General features: G+C 39.4%; 1 protein-coding gene across 1 annotated transcript in view; it reads left to right on the top strand.

Moving 5' to 3' along the window:
- LOC135216060 (dihydrolipoyllysine-residue succinyltransferase component of 2-oxoglutarate dehydrogenase complex, mitochondrial-like) overlaps window positions 1-17,224 on the top strand; it is a 35,992-nt gene that overhangs the window by 15,089 nt on the left and 3,679 nt on the right. The window contains 5 exon segments of the mRNA XM_064251040.1: window positions 14,424-14,604; window positions 14,607-14,785; window positions 15,455-15,606; window positions 16,088-16,286; window positions 16,548-16,799. Of these exon segments, the coding sequence (XP_064107110.1) occupies window positions 14,424-14,604; window positions 14,607-14,785; window positions 15,455-15,606; window positions 16,088-16,286; window positions 16,548-16,799 (963 nt within the window).

The following is a 17,224-nucleotide window of genomic DNA, read 5'->3' on the forward strand; positions in this document are numbered from 1 at the left end:
ACAAGGTAAGCACAGTGATAGTGATTTAAGTGTCCCTAGTGCAGTGGAGGGTGCGTCTGATCGGCTTCATCTCACTCCCAGGCCTAGACCTCTTCCAAGCTCACAGGCCCAGAGGAGAAGGAATGTCAAAAGCCTTACGGAGGTTATGGAGAATCCCCACCGATCAGGCGTCCCCTCGGCAGATTCTGTGACGACCCGAACTGCCAAGGATCGCTATCGAAAAAGCATCCTGAAAAAGTGTTTTTCTTCGTCAGATTCTTCACCTAATGTAAGGGGCTGGAGCTCTGATGAACTGTCACGCCCCTTAAAGAGGAGTTGGAAGGCTCCAACTTTGAATTCAAGCCCTGAGCTTTTCTCCGATGGATCTCCATGTGAAAGGAAGAAAAGAAAATTAGTTCCGAAACGTAAATCGGAGTCTCCTTCCTCTTCTAGACCTCCCTCACCTGAATCAGGAAAGGAGAAAGAGAATGCTGCGGCGAAGATTCTCCTAAATGTACAGGAGCAGCTTTCCGCTTTAGTAGGAGTTTTTACGAAGGAGACTCCCAGAAAAAAAGACTCTTTCCTTCCGATAAAGAAAACGAAGGGAAGGAAAGGAATAACGAAAGTTTCGGATTCTACTAGGATAAGAACGAAGAATGCGCCAGATGCGCTAGAAGCTCTTTACGATTCAGAAGAGCCAGAAGCGCCATCCCAGCGCAATGCGCCAGAAGCACCAGCCTGGCGCAAGGAGCCACGAACGCCAACCTGGCGAAATGAGCCACAAGTGACATCTAAGAGACGGACTTCTTCCAAAAGACAATTAAGCCAGGAGGATTTGTCTAGCTTTCGGAAGGATAAACCTTTACCTGACAGGGAAACTAGGTGTCGCACGGGCGGCCGTAGCCCTTGTCAGGATATAGGTGGTTCTGGCGAAAGCGATAGGAGAGGACATCCTTCCTCTGACAGGAGAGAAAGGTGTCGCACAGGCGGCCGTCACTCTTGCCAGGAGAAGGATAAGGTCGTCTTGCAGGATCAACCTATCTCTCGTAGGGATGCAAGTTATCGCACAGGCGGTCGTCGTTCTTGCGAGAGTGGGGCAGATACGGCAAGAGACCCGTCTCCTATGGAAAATAAGACCTTACCTTACAGACCTTACATCTTGTTCGGGTTGCCCCAGGTCCCTCAGTGTGAGGCACCTCTAATGTCTACCAGAGAGTTGCTAGTACATCTTCCGGTATATTTTGCATCTTCCAATCTTGGATGGTCTGGGATGCAGTTTAGATATTTGTCGAGCTTATTCTTAAACACATCTACGCTCACTCCTGATATATTCCTCAGATGAGCTGGCAACGCATTGAATAGACGCTGCATTATCGATGCTGGTGCGTAGTGGATTAATGTCCTGTGTGCTTTCCTTATTTTTCCTGGTATAGTTTTGGGCACTATTAATCTACCTCTGCTTGCTCTTTCTGATATTTTTAGTTCCATGATATTTTCTGCTATTCCTTCTATCTGTTTCCATGCCTGAATTATCATGTAGCGTTCTCTTCTCCTTTCTAGACTATATAATTTTAAGAATTGTAGTCTTTCCCAGTAGTCTAGGTCCTTAACTTCTTCTATTCTAGCTGTAAAGGACCTTTGTACACTCTCTATTTGTGCAATATCCTTTTGATAGTGTGGGTACCATATCATATTGCAATATTCAAGTGGACTACGAACATATGTTTTATAAAGCATAATCATGTGTTCAGCTTTTCTTGTTTTGAAGTGCCGTAACAACATTCCCATTTTTGCTTTACATTTTGCCAACAGAGTTGCTATTTGATCATTGCATAACATGTTCCTATTCATCATCACACCAAGGTCTTTAACTGCTTCCTTATTTGTGATGGTCTCATTATTAGGTCCCTTATATGCATATAGCTTTCTTTCTCTGTCTCCATAATTTATTGATTCAAATTTATCAGAGTTAAATACCATCCTATTTACCTCTGCCCAATCATATACTTTGTTAAGGTCTCTTTGTAGAGCGTTCCTATCTTCATCACAAGTAATTTCTCTACTTATTCTTGTGTCATCTGCGAAACTACTCACTACCGAATCCTTCACATTATTGTCTATGTCTTCAATCATAATAACAAACAGTATTGCAGCTAACACCGTACCTTGCGGCACACCGGATATTACCTTGACTTCATCCGATTTCTCGTCGTTTGCAATAACTATCTGTTTTCTGTTGTGTAAAAATTCTTTTAACCATCTTCCTACTTTATCCACGATATTGTGTTTTCTAATTTTCTTCGCTAATATATTATGGTCTACTTTATCAAAAGCTTTTGCAAAGTCTAAATAAACCACATCTGTTTCATTTCCGCTTTTCATATTTTTGAATATGTTCTCACGGTGGACTAACAGTTGGGTTTGTGTACTTTTTCCGGGTACGAAACCTGTTGTCCTTTATTAAACAAATTATTTTTTATTAAATGTTTCATAATATTTTTCTTCATTACCCTTTCATACACTTTCATAATATGTGATGTTAGACTCACAGGCCTATAATTACTTGCCTCTAGTCTTGATCCACTTTTGAAAGTAGGGGTAATATATGCTAATTTGTGCTCATCATAAATCTTGCCTGTATCTACACTTTGTCTTAATAATATTGCAAGTGGCTTTGCGATAGAATGAACTACTTTCTTTAACAAAATAGCAGGAATTCCATCAGGCCCTGCAGCAGCTCCATTTTTAATTTCATTAATAGCCTGCACAATATCAGCTTCATTAATATCTATGTCAGCTAAATATTCACTATTTTCATCCCTTACTTCTATATCATTATCTTCATTATCTATTCTAGGGGTGAATTCTCTCTTATATCGTTCTGCCAGTATGTTGCAAATTTCCTTTTTTTCATTCGTTAATCTCCCTTCAATTCTCAGAGGGCCTATTTCTATTCTTTTATTCATCTTCTTCGCATATGAGTATAATAGTTTTGGGGTGTTTTTGATATTTAATAGGGTTTTTTCTTCCAAGTCCCGTTTTTCATTTTCTTTTGATTGTATAATCTTTTGTTCTGCATTTTCTATCTTACTTTTTAGTTCTATAACTTTCCATGCATTTTTTTCTTTTGCAAGACCTTTTTTCCACTTTCTGATTTTCTGGAACAAGATCCTTCTGTCTCTTGGTATGCATGAATGATGTTTACTTTTCTTCTTCGGTATATATTTTTCCACTATTTTCTCCAATATTTTATATAATATCTCCGTATTTACCCTTATGTCATCACTTACGAAAATGTTATCCCAATCTTTGTTTAATTCTTCATTAATTTCTGACCATTTATATTTTTACTGTAGAAGTTGTATTTTCCATATCCTTCCCACTTTTTCATTTCTTGCTTATCTCTATTTTCACTTGCTTTGGAGTGAACTGTTAATTCTATGACATTATGGTCTGAAATATTCGCATTATAAACTATTATTTCTTTAACATAATTCATCTCGTTCACAAATACTAGGTCTAAAGTATTTTCCTTTCTTGTTGGCAGGTGATTTATTTGTTGAATGTTGTATTCTAGTAGCATATCTACTAGCTTTTCAAATTGCCTCTTATCTTCTGCACTACTATTACTCTCTTTTTTATATGTATAAGTACAACCACAATCTCCTATTCGTTCTTTCCATTCTACGAAAGGAAAGTTGAAGTCACCAGATAGGAGAATAGTCCAGTCCTTGTGATTTCTACATATATCATCCAATTTTTCAATTATTAAGTCAAACTCTTTAGTATTAGGAGGTCTATATATTACTATGTTCATCAATTTTTCAGATTCAAATTCTACCGCTATTAGTTCACATTCTGAGTTACTATATTTCTCATATATTTTTCCTTGTTTTTTGTCTTTCCCATATATTGCGGTTCCCCCTTGATTCCTATTTTTTCTATCTGATCTATAAGTTTGGAACCCTTTTATTTGATCATCATTCCCAGTCTCTTGGGAATACCAGGTTTCACTTATATTCATTATATCTATTTTCTTTTCATTTTGGGTTAGTTCTTCTAAGTACTCTATTTTTCTTTTTGAGTTACTCGTAACTAAACCCTGCGCATTCGTCACTATGATGGTTTGCGTGTTTTCTCCTTCATTTAATACTGGTAGTAATAAGGATTTTCCCATGTCTCTTTCCTGTTCTGGTATGTTGTTCTTTTTTTCATTTCCAGAAATTCTGACATTAAAAATCCAACTTTTATTTCCATAATATTTTTGATCTTGCCTTCCATCATTAATTATTCATTTTGTTGTTGAAATCTGTCAATTTTCTCCCTCTCGGTTTCCTGCAATATCCTCTTGCATAATAAATACAGTTATTATCTCTTGGGTATAATTTCGGAGCTGATGCTTTGAAATTTTTTGCTGACACCTCTGCATATCTCATTGGTGGTTTGCTTTTCTCTTTTACCTGATATTCTTGATTTCTCTCTTTATTTGTTTCTTTCTTATTTTGGATTTTATTACTTGGTTGGTTATTTATTTGATTATGATTCATGGCTACAGGGTGCATATATTTGCATTTTTTGTCGAACTTACATCCTTTACCTTCTTTTAGGTTTTTACATATTTTTGGATGCAGATCTCTGCAATCATCCCCATATCCATTTAAGTATGCACATTTACCATATATTTCATAGTTTTTGACATATCTTAGGATGTTTGTAGTAACATCTTTCTCCAAATCTGCAATTCCCTCTTTTCAAAAGGTTGCAGATTTTGTCTTTTCTTGTCTATTTTTTCCTCTTTCCCGTCATTGTATAGATCTGGTAGAGCCTCTTCGGGATTTGCTTTTCTGTTGTCATATCGTAATTTATTTCTTCGTAGGTATGCTGCTTTATTGCCTCATATGTAGTATCAATGAGTATCTCTGCATCCATACTTTTATCTTGTTCTTTGTTTTCCTTATTTTTTTCTGTCATTTCATTTTTGTTTACTTCTCTTCCGTTTTCCTCTTCTTCTTTTTCTTCTTCTTCTTCCTCTTCCTCTTCTTCTTCATCCTCAACTATTTGTACATTCAATCTTGATTTAATAACATTGTCTATCCATGATAGACATGTTGAACAAAAATTCTTGTATCTTTTCTCAAATCTTGTATTACCTCAGCACACTGTGGATGGGTCGGAATGTTGCATGCAGCACATTTTCTGATTAGGTTTTGTGGATTGACTATGCTATACCAAACCTTACACAGTTTGCATGCTTTTGGCATTCTTTTTCCTAATGCATCAATTAGGATATTCACAAGATTCACCTTATTCATTTTCTTTGTCGGAATATGTTGGTTTATGTATATTTTCTTTATGAGTCTCTTGACCACTTGGATTTTATTTGGAACTTCTTCAATTATTTTCAAGATGTTTTCATTAGATTTGTTCCAGTTTGAAGGATTATATCCTTCTAATATATCTATGAATGCTTTTGTATCTTTTGGTTAGGACTGTTGCTGATTTCATAGATGAGAAATGCCAGTTCCCTTCCTGCTACCTCATCGTATTGCGAATCTGCTAAACACGCCAAATTACGCCACCTCTTCCCGCAGTTGGAACTTACTGCCATCTTGTTCTGATTTATAGTATTACACTTGATAAACTAACTTAGAAGACGCTTTATCCTACTATTTTCACATTAATCTTATCACCGATAGTTCACGAACACTTCTAGATATTTCTCAAATTCTAGTCGTATGTTAAACTTGTGATATCTGTTGATTAATCTGACTTCACGCGGGTACGTCTCACCAAGCAAGATGGCTACTTACGGAAATGGAGTTGGATTTGGAAGAAGTTTTGGACTCTGAAGACCACTCGGCTCCAGGCTTGTCAGATTACAAGACACTGGCAGCCCTCTTACTTCAAGAGTTTGGGGACTCTTTAAGCCCGACTGCTCCTCCTTCTCCAAAGTCCTTATTTACAAGTACTAAGGTCCCGAAGCAATCATCTTTCATTAAAATGAAGCCAACCATTTCCATGAATAAGGCTCTCCGATTCGTAGGAAATTGGTTTAAATCCAAGGAGAAGGCGGGGAAGACAGTCTTTGCCTGCCTTCCTTCCAGACTATCAGGAAAGAAGGGAATTTGGTACGAGACGGGCGAATCACTGGGTCTAGCTCTCCCTACCACTGCCGAAGCAGATTTTTCGAACCTGGTGGATTCGTCAAGGAGACAAGCCTTGTCATCAGCAAAGATCACATGGGGGACTTCTGAGTTGGACCATCTCCTCAAGGGATTGTTTAAGGTCTTAGAAGTTTTTAACTTCTTAGACTGGTCCCTTGGGGTGTTGGCCAAAAAGACTCAAGAGAATGAATCTCTTAGTCCAGAGGTCCTCTATAGTGTACTGTCCTGCATGGACAAAGCGGTTCAAGATGGATCAGGAGAGGTGGCCTCGCTGTTTGGAACTGGAATTCTGAAGAAGAGAGTCTTATTTAGCTCCTTTATGTTGAAAGCAGTTACTCCCATTCAGAGTCATCTCTTCTTTATGCTCCTCTGTCCGACCAATTATTTCCTGAACAACTAGTAAGGAACATTTCTCATTCTTTGACAGAAAAGGCCACACAAGATCTCTTGGCCCAATCTGCAAAGAAATCAAGAACTTCGGTGCCTGATAAGAGAGAGAATCTTACTCCTCAACAGCCCTTTCGAGGGAGCTCCTCGACCAGACCCTCCTTTAAGAAGAGAGGAGTACAGAAGAGAGGTAGGTCTTCATTCAGACCTATCAAGAAAGCAAAATGAGACACCAGTCCTTCAAGTACCGGTAGGAGCCAGACTTTGGAAATTTTCCGAAGAATGGACTCGGAGACAGGCAGAAAGATGGTCCCTTTCAGTGGTAACAAAGGGATATATGATCCCCTTTCGAGACAGGCCTCCCTTGACAACGAACCCGAGGGAACTGTCAGCCCAATACAGGGACCCTGCCAAGAAAGAAGCATTATTGCAACTGGTAGAACAGATGTTGCAAAAGGAGGCCATCGAAGTGGTTCAGGATCCGCATCCCCGAGGATTCTACAACCGTCTTTTTCTGGTTCCGAAATCCTCGGGAGGGTGGAGACCGGTCCTCGATGTGAGCGCATTGAACCGATTTGTAGAGAACACAAAGTTCTCTATGGAAACATCAAAATCGGTTCTTGCGGCTCTTCGTCCAGGAGATTGGATGGTCTCCTTAGATCTACAAGATGCTTACTTTCATGTCCCCCTGCATCCATCATCGAAGAAATATCTCCGGTTCATGATGCAGGGAAAAGTATTCCAATTCAGAGCCCTATGCTTCGGCCTGTCTACGGCCCCTCAGGTGTTCACGAAGCTAATGATGAACGTTGCGAGATGGCTACATCTAGAAGGAATAAATATATCCCTTTATCTGGACGATGGGCTAATAAGAGCAAAATCGGAACGTCAGTGCTTGAAGGACTTGGAGAAGACTTTGAATTTGACAAAATCTCTGGGACTACTCGCGAACCTCGAGAAATCACAATTGATCCCCAGACAGAACATAGTCTATCTGGGGATACAGATGGATTCTCGGGGTTTTCGGGCGTTTCCATCTCAAGAGAGAATTGCTCGAGGCTTAGAAAAGATCTCGAACTTCTTAGGGAAAGAACGGACCTCGGCGAGGGAATGGCTCAGTCTGCTGGGCACCCTTTCCTCGTTAGAGCAGTTCATTTCCCTAGGGAGATTAAATCTCAGACCTCTGCAATTTTATCTTAAACAAATGTGGAGTCAAAAGACAGGAGACTTGTCAGACGTTTTTCCCATTCAACAGGGGATAAAATCCGACCTGAAGTGGTGGTTAACTCCATTAGCAAAGAACGAAGGGGTGTCCCTCTTGATTCGGAACCCTCACCAAGTGTTGTTTTCCGATGCCTCGGAAACAGGTTGGGGAGCAACACTGGGTCCAAAGGAAGTGTCAGGTACCTGGACCAAACAACAGACTACTCTGCACATCAATGCGAAGGAACTCCTGGCTATTCATCTAGCCCTGGAATACTTCGAAGCGGAAGTCAGAGGAATGGTAGTTCAAGTCAATTCCGACAATACCACAGCTCTGGCTTACATCCGGAATCAAGGGGGCACTCACTCTTTCTCACTGAACGAAATAGCGAGAGATCTATTAACTTGGACAGAGGAACGGGGCATTATTCTGCGGACAAGGTTTGTTCAAGGAGTAAAAAACCTAAGGGCAGACAGGTTGAGCAGAGAGAACCAGGTACTCCCGACAGAGTGGATGCTCCACTCAGAAGTCTGCAGACAAATATGGTCCCTCTGGGGAAGACCCCAGATCGACCTGTTTGCCACGTTCCTCTCCAGGAAGATAGACAACTTCTGCTCGCTAGAAGAAGATCCCAGAGCCACGGCGATCGATGCTTTCCTCATGGATTGGTCAGGCATAGACGCCTACGCCTTTCCCCCATTCAAATTGCTGGGGGAAGTACTAAGAAAATTTGTGGCATCAGAGGGAACGAAACTAACTCTGATTGCTCCCTTTTGGCCTTCCCGAATCTGGTTCACAGAGGTACTGGAATGGACGGTGGACTTCCCCAGATCTCTACCAAACAGGACAGATCTGCTCAGACAACCCCACTTCGAGAGGTTCCACAAAAACATCCAAAGTCTCTCCCTGACTGCCTTTCGACTATCGAAAGACTGGTCAGAGCGAGAGGCTTTTCAAAGAAAGTGGCAACTGCAATTGCTAGAGCCCGCAGAGCCTCTACCTTGCGGGTCTACCAATCGAAGTGGGAAGTTTTCCGTAGATGGTGTAGGTCGAAGAAGCTGTCCTCTTCCAATACCTCTGTAACCGAAATCGCGGATTTTCTCCTCTTCTTAAGAGAAGAATCCAAATTGGCCGTATCCACTATCAAGGGATATAGGAACATGCTGTCAGCTGTTTTTAGAAACAGAAGGCTGAATCTCGAGAATAATAAGGATCTTCATGATCTCATCAGGTCTTTCGAGACTACGAAATTGAGATCGTCTATTCCCCCGAGTTGGAACCTGGACGTAGTCCTAAAATTCTTGATTTCGGACAGGTTCGAACCTCTAGATAAAATCTCATTCAGAGATCTTACTAGCAAATGCATATTCCTGTTGGCTCTCGCAACTGCTAAGAGGATCAGTGAATTGCATGCTTTGGACTCTCGGGTGGGTTTTAAAAAAGACTCGGCTGTTATTTCTTTCCAGGATCTTTTCCTAGCAAAGAATGAAAACCCTTCTAAACCTTGGCCTAGAAGTTTCGAAGTCAAGGGACTCTCTTCTCTGGTAGGTAGAGAGTTGGATCGGTCCCTTTGCCCAGTCAGGGCCTTAAAATTCTATTTAAAAAAGAAAACACAGCTTCAGGGATGTCGACAAAGTCTTTGGTGTTCGGTAAGAAACCCCAAGAGACCTATGTCAAAGAACGCACTGGCGTTCTTTGTCAGAAATGTAATTACCGAAGCTCACAGGAATTGCCAAGAGAACTCTTTAAAGCTGCTGAGAGTAAAAGCTCACAAAGTCCGGGCTGTAGCAACTTCCCTTTCTTTTACGAAGAATATGTCCATGAGAAACATTTTAGCAGCAACTTATTGGAGGTGCAATTCAGTATTTGCATCCCACTATTTAAAGGATGTTAGAGTAACATACGATAAATGTTTTTCTCTTGGACCTTATGTATCAGCGGATACTATGCTGGGAAATGGAGCAGATGCTGATCCTTAATTTTGTTTTTATATTTTTAATAATTACTTTTAATATTGTTGTTGAGTTGTGGGTTGCTTGAAAGGATGTTCGGGGATGACTCCTTTCAATCTTAGTACTAACCCCAATTAGGATCAGGTGATCGGGATTAGTGTCGTGCTCTATGATCATGCCAATAGGCAAGGTGTTTTGTCATGTAAGTGGATAGGACCCCATTGACAAAGATCCTAAGGTTCTGAAGCGTAAGTGGGTAAGACCCATGTAACAGACCATCAAGAACTCTTAGCATGAGGTCACTACCTCGCTGAGGCTCTTGAAGCGATACGGGCTCCTAGGCAGTAGCCATGAAGTCTTTCGCTAACATAGGTAGGAATCAAGGTTTTTAATTTTATTACCTACAACATATGTTGTTTCCTGTCTGTTTCAGTAAATTAGCTGTCTCTTACCCTCCGCCAAAGGTGCCAATCAGCTAAGTATATATATGACAGGTAAGTTGAATGCATAAAAATGTTATTGTCATGATACAATAAAGTTTTATGCATACTTACCTGGCAGATATATACTTAGCTATAGACTCCGTCGTCCCCGATAGAAATTCGAATTTCGCGGCACACTCTACAGGTAGGTCAGGTGATCTACCGCCCCGCCGCTGGTGGCGGGAATAGGAATCATTCCCGTTTTCTAAGACAGATTTTCTCTTCCACCTGTCTCCTAAGGGGAGGTCGGGTGGGCCATACACCGTATATATCTGCCAGGTAAGTATGCATAAAACTTTATTGTATCATGACAATAACATTTTATGGCGCTAGACAAGCGCCAGAAAGCCGGATCGCCATTAAACGAGTCCACCGATAACCAAGGACTGCCTGTATGTTAACACTCCACATGAAGAGGTACCACCAATTAGTACAGTCCCTATCTCGGCGTGGGTGGAGACTGTCGAGTATCTCTTGTGATTGAGAGGTTTTTCTCGAAAAGTAGCGTCACAGATGGCAGGATAGACAGGCCTTCCCTGGTTATCGGCGGGGTTTCGTTCTCGGCAGTGCTGTTAATGAAGAGTTTTGAGCAGCCCTGTTCTCCTAGAGAACTAAATTCTCCCAACCGAGATTTAACCATGGTATTGTCTAGCCTTACTAAGGCCCCCTATGAACCACTGAGATAAGCCACTGACAGTCTTCTTGTTGGCTCTAGTATCTACCTAAAGGGTAGGGGAACTACGTGGTTGTCATATGAAGTAAAACATTCCAGAGATTGGAGGTCATTAGTATTTGAGTTTATACAAGAATTCATGGGTAAGACACAGAATCCATCCGTTGCAGATGACAGATGTCTCCTTTTCTATAAAGGCAGTCCCCAGCTTATGACGGGGGTTCTGTTCTTGAGACGCGGCGTAGGCTGAAAATCGTCAAAAATCCTAAGAAAACCTTACTTTTAATGCTTTGGGTGTATTAAAAACTATGTAAATTGCATTTTTGTAGTCATATTTCTTCCGTCAGATTGGCGTCCGATGATCATAATTGAAAAGTGTCATCATCTCAGACCTAGATGTCAGAGGCTTTTTGTTAGCACAGGCTGGGTCAAAAAAGTAGTGTCCAGGAATACAATATCGTTTTAGTTAAAGGAAACTATCAGGGATGAATATTTGACAGAATATGAAAGGTCAGATTATGTGAGAGCAAGAGCACATAGCATCAGGGGGTCTGAGCTCATCTTTGGTATCCAAGAAGAATATATATCTGTCTAGAGAATTTTGAAAGCTGATGTAAGGTTATGTCAAACCACTTTCACTTCTTTTTACTTGAAGGATGTTGCCCATAGGTCCTTGGACAGTTTTTCCTTGGGTCCGGTGGTGGCTGCTCAAAAAATTCTGTAGCTCATCCAGTACCCCTGGTGGTCCAGTTTGTATCTAGTCTAAGATGAAGGTACAAAAGTAGAGTGAATGAGATAACTGGTCTCTTTTTTCTATCCACTTCTTAACCTATGGGCGATAAGAAGAAGAATACCATCATGAACTAGAACGGACTAGATGCAGGTGAGTTAGGCAGCCATGCTGTTAGAGTGATCAGTAATGTATGATACTTTTCAGTAGCCACACATCCCTCTCTGTAGCAAGGAGAGAGAGGAGTGATAACAAACCCGCATAAGAAGATACGTTGGTTTGTTATGGGAACAGATAGCTCTCCATCTTCCGCAGATGCAATGAACTATGTCATTGTATGAAACGCCCAGGATTAGGAACCTAAAGATACTCGTATATCAGAGGTTTGGAGGTTGAGGTCAGTTGTCTTAGCATATCTCTTATTTGGAAATTGACTACAGGGGGCAAACTCCCAGTCGGTTTTATAATACTTATCTCCCACCAATGAGTAAGTCTATCCAAATGTTAAGACCAAAGGTTTGTTTCATATATGAACAAATCACAAATTTTTTAATCAGTTTTTATTTTTCATAACTAACAAACCTGAGGTCTTAACATAGTATTAAGACCCACCTTGAACCACTCCTCTGATGGTTAAACTGGGTTGGACGAGTAACTTATGTGATCACGAAATGCCAAAGGCATTGTGGTAGATCCCACAGTCCTCGTGATCAGGCACAGATGCCAATAGTTTTTCTCATACACAATTTTTTATGAATTTTACTAGTTTTCCAGCTGGTGCTAGAAGATTTATCCTAATGTTAAGACCTCAGGTTAGTTAGTTATGAAGATTACAAATTGATTAAAAAATTGTCATTTAAAAAAAATATATACTAATAGGTTTTTTATTATTATTCCATTTTTTGCCTGAACAGGTAACTTTTACATGATACATCAGGATACATAATTTTATATTTAATTCAAAACTTTAAGAGCAGTGGGTTGGTCATATAGTGGTTAATTTTGCAGATGCATGAATCATATGTATGGGTATGCAAAAGTCTTCAGAATTCATACAAGTGTCCATGTAATTTTTTGGTAGTTGTTGTTTACCATTCTCTTGATTACTAAGGCTTGGAAAAAGGAGGGTATAGAAGGAATAAGGGGGATGTAAACAAACCTGGCTCAGAGCATAGAAGAAATTAATACGTAGAACCGTTTTCGAAATGGTATACTACAAACTAAATAATACAAAATGAGAGATCTTTGTAAACTGAGAGAGTGATAAGTCACTGAACAAACCAGGGTGAATATTGATGGTTATGCTAATGGTTATATGTAGGAGGTACTAGATTTTATCGGGGCAATGGGAATGACTTTCAAAAAGGTAATTTGTGTCTTGTTACTGATGTTCATAAAAATGGTATGAATTTTGTAGACCATTCGTATAGGTGACAGGAATTTGGATTTATATTTCTCACATATTGTAAGAACTTTCCAATGTAGAGCTCTTTGGATTTTAGGAAAGGAAATGTCAGGGGCTTAGTTCAGTAGGAAACTCTTTTTAAGAGACATTCTGAACGAAATACTATATTGTAGATAATGTAGCATATATTCATTTATAGGTTTGTAAACTTTTGCAGTTAGAAAGTTCCAACCTTTGTCTTATTGGCAATAATAAAATTTTTTAGGTATTAGCACTGATAATTTATGCAAACAGTTGGCATAGATAGAGATAATTTTCAGAAAAAGATACTGATGCTATGTACACAATTTGGATGAAGTAGATTAGACCAATCATAGACTGTTGCTCACTGATAAAATCTCTCCAGCTTACTGACTAGTCAATGGAAGAACTTTGAGGAGGGTTCTGTACCACTTGACCTTATTATCATGCTAGATCTAAAACAATGGAAGTAAGTATTATTCGGGTCTACATGAATGCTATGAAATATTGTAAATTACAAAATAAAGGAGGAGATGTCCCAAATTTAACAATATCCATTAGAATTAAAACCTTTGATTTTTAATTTCACCTAAATCCTGGAACTTTTGTTAAATGCTCCATGTCTCAACCTATACTATGCTGGAATTCAGCCAAAAGGGTTTGAATGTCTTCATTGGCATTCACAGCCTTTAATCTTTGGAATTTTCTCCTGTGATATACTTTAGGTAGTATATGTTACTATTTATTTGAAAAGAGACATTTCTTGTATATCATGCTAGACAAGCCAAGAAGTTGTGCTACTAGTTATTTTAGCAATCCAAATACTGTGTACAATTGTATAGGTGCACATAGCCAATTCAAGTGTTAGATCTGACAATAGGCCCTGGTCAGGTAATCCCCATCTCAGGGAGTTGGAACTTATCTACAGGTAATCTTTAACATCTTTGTTCATTCTTCATCCTTTATCTAAAAAGACTCGCAGAATAGCTGTCTCTTGCATTAGCATAGCTAAAAATTCACAGTTGTTGGTTCGGTTCGACCTATACAATTACCTGTACTGTATACTACTACTATTTTTTTTTTCTTTTTGGGAAGATTGAACAAGATGATTAGATAATTTTGGTGTTGCACTGATAGGAATTTTAAGTTGAGATTTCAGGTACAGTCATAAGAATCTGTATACAAGAATCTCTGCGGAATATTGAATTTTTTGAAAACTTTAGTAGTTAACAAAGTAGGAAAGAATCTTGAGTTGAGAACTATATGATGATGGGTCTTGGAGGATAAAGATGATGTGGGAGGTATATGATAAACTACAGTATTCGTAGTAAGAAAAGGTATTGGTGACCTTTATCTAGTTTTAATGCATTAAGACAAAAGTCATTCCTGTGCATTGGAATTAAAAGGTAAATAAATTTTTTTGCAGGTTACAATGCCCATCAAGGCACCAGCTCCAGGCGTACTGAAAGAAATTAATGTGGAAGATGGTTCCGTTGTTAAAGCTGGTGTCCACATAGGGAAGATGGAACTGGGAGCTGGAGGTGCTGCCCCTGCCAAGAAGGAAGCTCCTGCAGCAGAAGCTGCTGCTCCAGCAGCACCTGCTGCTGCCCACCTCCAACTGCTGCTGCTGCTCCCCCCCCACCACCACCACCACCACCTGCATCTGCAGCAGCTGGTCCCATACCTACAACTCCCCCACCTTCAGCTCCTCCTCCTACTGCTCCGAAAGCATCTATTCCAGTTGCAGCTATCAAGCATGCTTCATTTATTCAGCAAGCAGAAGTAAAGGTAGGCTGAAAATTCTCTCTCTCTCTCTTCTCCTTCCTCTCTTCTTCTCCTCTCTCTCTCTCTCTCTCTCTCTCTCTCTCTCTCTCTCTCTCTCTCTCTCTCTCTCTCTCTCTAACAGCTTCTTAGATCATTTCATTTTCAGGTACATATACATATTATTGAAAAAGTTATAAGATAAAGTTTCCATGAATTCTTTCATGATTCAAAAGTTCATGCTGTCACTCGTGTAGTTGTGTGAATGTCAGCCTTTCTGTTTTACATTAGCACCCACCAGTATTTTAGGCTTCTCATGGATTTGCTGCTCTTAGTTGTCAAAGCAGTGTCAGCTGCTTGTCTAATGATACATTCACAACTTGTTAAAGGTGAATTATCATCTGTGCAAAGCATTTAAATTTTCATTGCATTATATTTGTATGGGAGATCCTTTGGTGATATACAGATTGTTTTTTTCGCAGGGAAGGGGGGAGATACTTTATTTCTACAAATTTGTTTTTCCACTGGGAAGGGGCTATGGGAATAATTTTGAAAAGGTTTCTATATCAGTAATGTACCTAATGTCCTCATAGAACTGTTGTTTTTTTTCAGTATAGCCTTTTTAGGAGTTTAGACTTGTGAAATTTACTGGGTTGTGTGTATTTCTATCAAGGTTAATTTATAAAAATTTTTCAGGTTCCTCCTGCTGATTACAGCAAAGAGATCACTGGAACACGAACAGAACAGCGTGTGAAGATCACTCGTATGAGGGCCCGCATAGCACAGAGGTTAAAGGATGCTCAAGACACGAATGCAATGCTCACAACTTTTAACGAGATTGATATGGGGTAAGTGTTGTCTAGTCTGAGTGTTTTATTAATATTGTGGTGTTTAGTTGATTATGGATGGGTCATAATTTCATCTTTTAGGCATTGTTGATCCTTTTACTGCTGAAGTTTTCAGATGTTAAGTTCATTCAGTTGGATCTTTCTTTTAGTTTTTCAGCCTCTGTTATGTCTTATGCCAATCCAGGTCTTTAATTTTTTTTTTATTAAATATAATGGAATCTCAACATCTCTAAAATTATCTTGACTGTTCTAGTTAATCTAAGGGGGATGCCGACGCCATAGGGCCCCATTATATAGTGAAAAAGTGCCTAACCTTTGAAAGAACTGTGTAGAGTAGGTTGCATAAAAGGTGTGTGATACAACAGGAGCTACACAAAAAAATAGGGAGATATTGCAAGTGGACAGTGTAGCTGGATCCATTTTATATGGGATAAGGCTAATTTATTATTGATGGGTTTTCACACGAATTTCCTTTTTTCAGGAATATAATGGAAATGAGAAAAAGTATCGGTGACCAGTTCTTGAAGAGACATGGCATTAAACTAGGCTTCATGTCTGCATTTGTCAAGGCTAGTGCATATGCATTAACTGAGCAACCTACTGTAAATGCTGTTATGGAAGGGTCAGAAATCATATACAGGGATTATGTTGACATCTCAGTAGCTGTGGCCACACCGAAGGTAAGTAATTACACTAGAGTTTCAAGGTTATATGCATTAGAGTATTGGATTAGTTGAATTTAATATTTTTTTGTGAAAATTTAAGTAATTTATCCTACTAATCAAATCAGGGGACATCTGATAAAGTTGTAGGAAAATTTTTCAATTAAAGGTTTTTTATGGATAATAATTACTTTTTTTCCCCTGGTTTATTGCTGATTGATTGTGGCTTTTGCCACAATCCTTGTGAAATTATTGTCATAATTGAATTTTTTCTTGCAGGGATTGGTTGTACCAGTTCTGCGTAATGTTGAGGGTATGAATTATCTTGATATTGAAAAAGGAATAATGGCTTTGGGTGAGAAAGCTCGTACAGGAGCACTGGCTGTGGAAGACATGGATGGAGGGACCTTCACCATTAGCAATGGTGGAGTTTTTGGCTCCCTCTTTGGTACTCCTATTATCAATCCACCCCAGAGTGCTATACTCGGAATGCATGGCATCTTTGATAGGCCTGTAGCCAAAAATGGACAGGTAGGTGAACTGCTAAAAGTATGGAGTTTCAAAAAGCATTCTGCATATGGAATTTCATAGGACTAGGAATATACAAATTGAAGTTATATATTTTATTTAGCATGCAAACAACCTTTTAAATTCACGTATATTATCTATCTTAGATTACTTACATTTTTTTACATTAAGCTAAATGGAGGTGCATTTGTTTGGTAGCCCAAATGGTTAGTGATTTGAAGGTGATCTACTTCAGAATTTTATTACATTGAGGTGTTGGAACAGAGTTGAATAGGAAAGCCTGGATGAGCTGTAGGTCCAGATAGTGTGTGTCCCATTCTTAAGCCAATGTGTGACAATGTATATGAATGCAGGATCTTTCCCTTTGAGGAACCTGAGGGATCCATGCCCAGGAAACTTCTTTTATCATTCACTTGAATAACCTTGTC

The sequence above is a fragment of the Macrobrachium nipponense genome, chromosome 6, assembly GCF_015104395.2.
Source record: "Macrobrachium nipponense isolate FS-2020 chromosome 6, ASM1510439v2, whole genome shotgun sequence".
In the NCBI taxonomy this organism is placed as follows: domain Eukaryota; kingdom Metazoa; phylum Arthropoda; class Malacostraca; order Decapoda; family Palaemonidae; genus Macrobrachium; species Macrobrachium nipponense.